General features: G+C 33.8%; 1 protein-coding gene and 1 pseudogene across 1 annotated transcript; both read right to left on the reverse strand.

The window, feature by feature from the left end:
• Positions 1-2,424: 2,424 nt before the first annotated feature.
• On the reverse strand, positions 2,425-4,617 carry LOC111400223 (annotated as a pseudogene).
• Positions 4,618-5,771: 1,154 nt separating this feature from the next.
• On the reverse strand, positions 5,772-6,592 carry LOC111400224. The gene is made up of 3 exons (XM_023027650.1): positions 6,504-6,592; positions 5,945-6,365; positions 5,772-5,798 (listed from the first exon to the last, which is right to left on the reverse strand). Exons 1-3 carry the CDS (start codon positions 6,590-6,592, stop codon positions 5,772-5,774), a joined length of 537 nt encoding a protein of 178 aa, XP_022883418.1.
• Positions 6,593-8,231: the final 1,639 nt, after the last annotated feature.

An 8,231-nucleotide genomic window follows, 5' to 3' on the forward strand; every position in this document is an offset into this window, starting at 1 on the left:
GTTGTGTTTTGTTTTTTGGTGTGTTTGTGTGTGGGGGGGGGGGGGGGGAAGGGTTACAGGCTTGGTCTTTGAGGAGGAATATGTTGAAATTCCTCCAATTGCCATTGACAATGATCAGGTTTTTATCCCTGATTTTGTTCAAGAAGCAACTCTGGATCAAGACAATGTCATACCTCCCTCTTAAGATCAACAAATTGTTCCAGAAGAACAAACTCTACAGCCTCAATAACCAATGCCATTAAGAAGATCCACTAGAGAGAGGAGAAGTACAGTTTCGAATGATTACATCGTATTTCTCCAAGAACATGAAGTTGACATTGGATTGGCGGAAGATGATCCGATCAACTTCCGTCAAGCCATTGAAAGTTCTAACTCTCAAAAGTGGCTCGATGCTATGAATGAAGAGATAAAGTCCATGAAGAACAATGACGTATGGGACCTCGTTCCATTGCCTGAAGGTGTGAAACTCATTGGTTGCAAATGGATATTTAAGACCAAGAGGGATTCGAAAGGTGATGTAGAGAGGTATAAAGCTCGTCTTGTCGCAAAAGGCTTTACACAGAAAGAAGGCATCGATTATAAAGGGACTTTCTCTCCGGTTTCTTCGAAAGACTCTTTCAGGACTATAATGGCATTGGTAGCGCATTTCGATCTTGAGCTACATCAGATGGATGTTAAGACAGCATTTCTAAATGGTGACATTGATGAAATAATTTATATGGTACAACCAGAAAACTTTGTATCGGACGATGCAAAGCAAATGGTTTGTAAATTAAAGAAATCAATCTATGGACTCAAACAGGCATCTCGTCAATGGTATTACAAGTTTCATCAGGTGATCATCTCATTTGGTTTTGAGATGAATTTGGTCGATGATTGTATATACCACAAGTTCAGTGGGAGCAAGTATATTTTTCTGATTTTATATATCGATGGCATATTGCTTGCTAGCAACGATATAGGTTTATTGCACGAAACCAAGAGATTTCTAGCAAAGAATTTTGAGATGAAAGATCTTGGTGATGCCTCTTTTGTATTAGGAATTCAGATACACCAAGATCGTTCTCGGGCTATTCTTGGATTATCACAAAAGAGCTATATCGAAAAGGTACTTAAAAGATATGTCATGCAAGATTGTAAACCATGTGACACCCCTGTGGCTAAAGGAGACAAGTTCAGCTTAAGTCAGTGCCCTAAAAATGACTTGGAAATTAAAAAAATGCAGAAGACTCTTTATTCCTCAGCTATAGAGAGTCTGATGTATGTTCATGGAATATGGCTGCATAATTTTGTCACAGGGCTGCGCATTGTGGACAATATAGAAAGACCACTTAAGATATTTTGTGACAATAAATCAGCAATGCTGTATTCTAATAACAACAGGAGCTCGACGAAGTCAAAACATATAGAGATCAAGTTCCTAACTGTTAAAAAAAGAGTTCAGAGTTGACAGGTGTCAATAGAGCATGACAAGCTCCATAGTTGTGGATCCGCTAACTAAGGGATTGATACCCAAAGTCTTTCATGAGCACACTGCTCATATGGGTGTAATGTCTCTTGAGGATATGTAATTTCAGTGAGAGTTTGTATTTTTGCTTTTCATATTGGACACATGCACTGTTGTTTTGAATACGGTTTAAAGTTAAAGTTATTTTCAGTTATAAAGTTATTTGGTTAATTATCTCTGAACTTGTTTAAAATGATCTCACTAAAGTATTAAGGTGGACCAGTTGGAAATAGGCATGTTACAGATCACATTACATGTAATTTTCATGCTACACATCCATGCTTGATCCATGTTATTCGGTTATATTGATATACGTGACCATTGATGGGTTTAGCTACGTGAAAGTAGCGAAAGCCGCTTTGATCCTATGTTGATATGATTGATGGACGGGATTGTTTGGGGATACATTCGGTAATGATAGCAAAATTCTGAGTACTCATAAGGTTATATTCAATGCACAATTATAAGGTGACACATATAGCCCAAGTGGGAGATTGTAATGATTTTTTAAATCAATATATGGGCTTATATGTGTGAATAATTGTGTGTTAAATTATAGGCTATCGAATTCGATTGAGCCCAATTAAAGTGATCTAATAAGGCTTTGGTTTTGAGCTTTAATGTATCCAATTAAAATATGGGTTTACATATATGTAGAGGCCGGGTCCAAGTCCTAATTCTATGATGGGCCGAATTAGGTCAAAGGGCATCCCTATATAAATAGGTTATGGTCCCCAAATCACACGCACGTATTATTCATTCTCTATTGCATCCCATCACAGAGAGGAAAAGGAAACTGCGTATAGATTTGGAAGACTATACCGCGAAATTCATATTGCATTAACTATGTCTGATTCAGGTACGCTTCCGCTTTAATTCTTGTATTTCTTAATGATTTAATATGAAAGATTTGTAATTTAAAGCATTAAATTATCCAATAACTTAGGCTTCAAAAACTTCACACATTCCCTAAGCTCATTGTTGTTTGAATGCTCGCTATAGGGAACAAGATGAATCTCAAATGAATCCATCACTCTCACCACGAACTTATTCTGCTTCACTTCATAAGTCCACCTGGTGGATACGAAATCCCCCAACCTTTGAATACCTTATCTCACTCATAATTTCATTCATCTTCGAGAAATTGGGTATAAAATATGGACTAGTCTCGCCCAAAACATTCCAATGAACTAACAACTTGAACATCAATCTTAGATTCATCCACAATAAGCATCCCACTTTCCTCCAACCCTAAGCACTCAAAACCGACATCTTCCTACTGCACACATGAAGCTTCCTTTTACACCTTCATGAGATCTCCATCAAAATCTTTGCTTTCCCAATAACATTTGTCGCAACTAGAAGCAATACATTCTTTGCATTCTCCCCCACATTATCCTTATTTTCTCAAGGTGCTATTTCCATCCACATTTTTTATAAGTACATTTCACTCTAAGTTCATCCCTAATAAAATTTTAAAATTTTTAAAAAAATACTATTTACATCGACGTTATATTCCAATTTTGTCCTTATTAAATTCATTCATTTAAATAACATATATCCACATAAATTTTAAGTACATCCCTAACACTAGATTCACACAATCCCTAAAATATAAACTCTTTTAAACAAAATGATTGAACTACTAACAAAGATGATATTAATTTTATTACATTCATGTCTTAGATTTAGGATTTCATCAGTTAGCCATCGTTCAATGTAAGCACATTTCCCCATGAAATTATTATTATCATCTCTAAATAGTTAAAGGACAAACTGTATACGTTAACATCGGAACATAAGAATTCATGGCAGTAGCAAAGTTTCCCATGAAAATCTAAAAAAGAAATCTTTAGGTCACCAAAAAATTATTACCGTTGGAGATAATATATATCATTGAACATTAAATTAATATATATTATTCAGCTAACCATTTTAACAGTGTTTACTAGAAATTTTATCATTCTTATTCATGAAACTCAATTCATCAAAGGCAAACCACCATGAATCAACATCCAAATTAGGAGGATGTTTGTCTCTATAGAAAGTATACCGACTAACATTTTGAACTCATCGTGTTTGGATGATAATTGGTTTGCTTCAATCATCTCTTCATGGTATGCCTAAATCCAAAATTACAATTAGAAAAATTACATAAATGTTTAGAGAAAAATATTTTAACATGCCTAAATTTCTTATTTTTCAATTAGACAAAAATGCTTCACATTAATAACAAGTAGAAAACATCACTTGCTAGAAATAATTTGTAAATAATATATCAACGTGAATCAAAATTAGGCTTCAAATCTTTGCGGATAAACATAACATGATTAGGTAATTGAATAGTAGCGAACAAATCAAGTAATTGTTCAATCAATAATAGTAGTGTTATCAGATCAAAAAAAAAATAATAGTATTAATTAATTGTTCTTATGGTTTATCCAAATCAATTATCTCTGATATAGCTACACCTTCTTCTACCAGGGACCTAAAAAATTGCATCATAGCATGATAAGGTGTAGCCCAACCTTCTACACATGGATGATGGCACTTGTACCAACTACAAGTCCACTAGTATGCCAATTTACCTGTACACAATCACATAGAAAAACATAAGTAGAAATATTATTTTGTTAATTAAAAATTTAATTAATTTGATGAATATTTATCGAGACAAAATGGCAGTCATTGACAAATCCAATTGCAACAATCTTATGAGATGCGATTGCAAGTGGTTCATCCTAAAGTGGAAGAAATGTAAGACATTGTTGTTGGCTCAAGTGAACAAAAATAATTTTATATCTTGAAGCAATAACATGACCCATATCTGGCATAGTCATCCAATACTCACGACTTGTTGAACCATCAAAATGAGAAAGTAAATGAATCAACTCATGGACCATATCATCATTTCCATAGAGTCTAGAGTAATCATCAAAATGAGATTCAAGCTCCTTTATTATGTCTTTTCTGACCAAAGACCAGTTCTCTTCACCTATACCTAGAATATTAGCCACGGCCCGAAAACCACAATTGCCATCTGCGGCCACATCTTGCACATCAACTATGTAAGGTCTCAAACAAATAGGAAACGAATCAAAATAAGCCATGGACTTTAATCCATGTGCTCGATATACCTTTTGTTTTTGTCGAATTGGAGGCTGGCGTGATAACATGGGTTGACTTAAATGTGTAATGGAACTATCCAATTATTGTAACGTATTGTCTTGTCCAGATAGAACTAACTTAAAATACAATGGGTCTCGACGAGTAGATACATCTATTTTTGAAGATGGACGACCCTTTGTCTTAGTTTGGACTTGTGGCTCAACTAATGATGTAGAACTCGAACTAGCAATCTCTTTCGATTTTTGTAGGATTTCTGCCTTCACATGATCATTATTATCTCGTTAATGTTTTTCAATCATTTCAAATAATGATGCACAATTAATTTCGGATGTGTTACCTTTATCAAGAGGAACTAGATCAAGCTTCTTCCAGTGAGAGTGTACTCTTGATAAAGGAATTGAGATTCTTTGTTATACTCTGAAATCTCATGGGCACACGATAATCCATGTGTTTGTCGTATAACACATCCACAAGTTACCTTGTCAGTTCCTATGTCATCAGCTCACTTGGACTCTTGAAAAATCAGATTCATTGCAATTCTTGATGTAAATCCCCTAAGCTTTTTAAACAAGGTAGGTTTGAAATTATGTTGGACAGTACCCAAACTCTTTTCAAACGATGCTTTAATATCTGTATGTTGTAGCTCCAATAATGCATGAATTCTTGTCCATGATGTGTCAAAATTACCTTGGGAAGAACCTAAATGCCTTTTAAGTTTTGCATGTGCAGATTCAGCCCTATCATGAAAAATAAATCAGAATCACTGTACATTAGCACACTTAATAATGCAAATAGCAATTTAATAATGCCAATAGAAATTTACCTATTAGTTGTCGTGTTTCCAAAGTGCATGTTTAGATTTATCCAAGCTGCCACAAACTTCTCTTTATATTGAAGAAGCCATGAATTCATTACATAATCAATTGCTTGTGGAAATTGTTGAAAATTGGATTTTAAGAGATTTAGATTTTATTTGTACTCTTTTATGGATGTTGAAAGCACTAACAAATTCCACATATATAAAGGCATCCCATTGGTCCTTGTGATTGTCAAAATATTTTTTTTTGTTTTTGCCAACACATTCTTTGAAATGTGCCATCTACATAAAATATTAGTAGATGTTGGAAATATTTTTTCAATGGCCTTCATAAGAGCTAGCTCTCTATCAATAACAATAACACTAGGCATTATTATATCGTTCATTAGACTCTTCAATCTCCCTAAAGCCCGTGCGTAGTTTTCCTCACGTTATTTTCCCAAGTATGCAAAAGCGATCGAAAATGTTAAATCAGTAGAAGTGACACCTACTATTTCCAACAACGGTAGGCGATACCTATTTGTCTTATATGTGCAATCCATAATTATCACACGAGAAAAAGCTCGCAACAAATCTACTAAATATGGATGTGCCCAGAATAAATCTTGAACTATATTCGTCTCCATATAGGTGCGGTGCCACTCTATGTACTTATTCTCAACAAGTCTATTCATTAGTTGTTGCATTTGTGTCCTTCCAGCTTGTTCTTTGAGCCTGAACTTCTGACATGCATTGTAGACGTGCCTCATTGTGCTAACATTTGTGTCATCATTTTGTTTCAATGTATATGATATTTCCTTTGGTCTTACATGTTTCTTTGCCATGTTTACTAAAATTGAAGTCCCTTTCTCAGTTAATCTCCCAGCATATGAATGTCCTTCAAGGTTTTGGGCAATGTCATAATTATGTCTCCTACATTTCACTTTCAATATCCAATAATCACCATTTATCAATTTTCTTCCATTCAATGCGAATGGGCATCCACATTGTTTTGTTCCAGTAGTTCTTCGTCTCTTTCATTTTTCATTTTCTTTATTAGTATTCCTACACCTATATGAACCATGTCTTTCACATGCAAAATCAATTCTTGGTTTTCTCCCAACTTGGCCAAAGTCGGACTTTTTCATAACAACAATCATGTTATGTCTCTTACCAGTAGTTTAAACCCAATCAATCAAGGCCTCTTTACTTGTAAACATCTGTTTATCATCAAATATTCATATATAAATATATGATCATGTTAAAAAAAATTATTACGTACCATGTTTGTCTTAAACATATCCGTATAATCAACAAATAACTCATTCTGGACATCATAGCTATGGGTTGATGTATCCTACATTAAAAATATGGTTTTAAATAATGTCATTGAAATGAATTTAACAATAACTAATATAAAAAATGCAACATTGGATAAGTATGTGAAATAGCAGATGAATTGGAACTTTTCTAAATACTTGTGAAAAAACTCATTAATGTATTAATGTGTTAGGAAAAAAATCAAACAAAACACGATAAAAATGTAATCCTTACTTTTTCAAAATTCTCTTCATATATTGCTATGTCTGTCTATTTTTGCTCTAATGGTGTCTTTTCCATTGTTTATTAAATTTCTGTGTATTGAAATTCTGAGTATTAGAATGCTTCGAACAACAAAGGCTAAAGAAAAAAGAAGAAGAAAGTTCAATTAAGCAAGCTGAATTTTATCAACTTTGTATGCCGAAGATATTGAACACATGTACTCTGAAAACTTTAGCTAATATTTGAAGGCATAATATATATGCAAAATTTGATTTTTTTAATTGCCCGACTAATAAATACTATCTAACGAGAAGGGAAAAATTAGACAAAGAAGAGGATTCAGAAACTACGAAAATTGTTCAAAAACTAAAAGAAGTTAGCAAGATATGATTTTACTTGTGCTTTTAGCTGCTCATTCTTCTTGAGAATGGAATCATAATTGGACAAAAGAGACTTGAAGCGGATTTGAGTTGATCATGATCCCTTTCAAGCTATTTGTTCTTCCATTGTGCACAGCGATTCTAGAACCACACTGCCTTCTGTCGGGACTCGGGACTGCAAACCCAAATTTTTGGCCAGATGAGTTTTGCACTGTGGCTCTAGCTTGTTCTCTGCGTCAAACCTCTTCTCAAGCAAGTTCACCAATAAATCAAACAAAAAGAGTAGAGTAAATACTTAATACAAGAAAATAGGATAATTTTTCATAGGACTTCAAAATCAAATTGTAATCATCTGGAAATCAGCAATCCGTGGACTTGAATTCTTGATTAGAATTATATTGAGATAATAGGGTAGTGATCAAATTACTTGAGTATTGCCTAATTTTCCCTAATTATATTCATGTAGTTTTTCTTAATATATTAGGATTCTAGTTAAACACAAATTCTAAGATGATTTAATGAAAGTAAAAATTAGTGGATCAATTTAGAGTTTTGTATTTTTATTTTAAGTGGAAGTTGTGATTTCAAGAGATCTGGTCTTGACACAGCTGCTTTAAGAACCAACCACTCTTTTGAAATATTAGTTTGTAATTAAAGAGCCACAATGTAGATTAGAGAGAGACGCTCTCAAACTCTAGAGAGAGAAACACTCACTAGAGTTGCCTCATGCACTGTGAGCTCATTCTTCCTTGTTTGAATTTACCTTCTTTGGTATTTTCGAATTTGATTTGCAACTTTTATTAAAGTCTGTTCAGTTTTACCATAGTTTGATGTTGAGGATTTCAAATTCTTGGAGCCTTAATTTCGACCAGAATAT

The sequence above is a fragment of the Olea europaea genome, chromosome 10 (genome assembly GCF_002742605.1).
Source record: "Olea europaea var. sylvestris chromosome 10, O_europaea_v1, whole genome shotgun sequence".
NCBI classification, from domain to species: Eukaryota; Viridiplantae; Streptophyta; class Magnoliopsida; order Lamiales; family Oleaceae; genus Olea; species Olea europaea.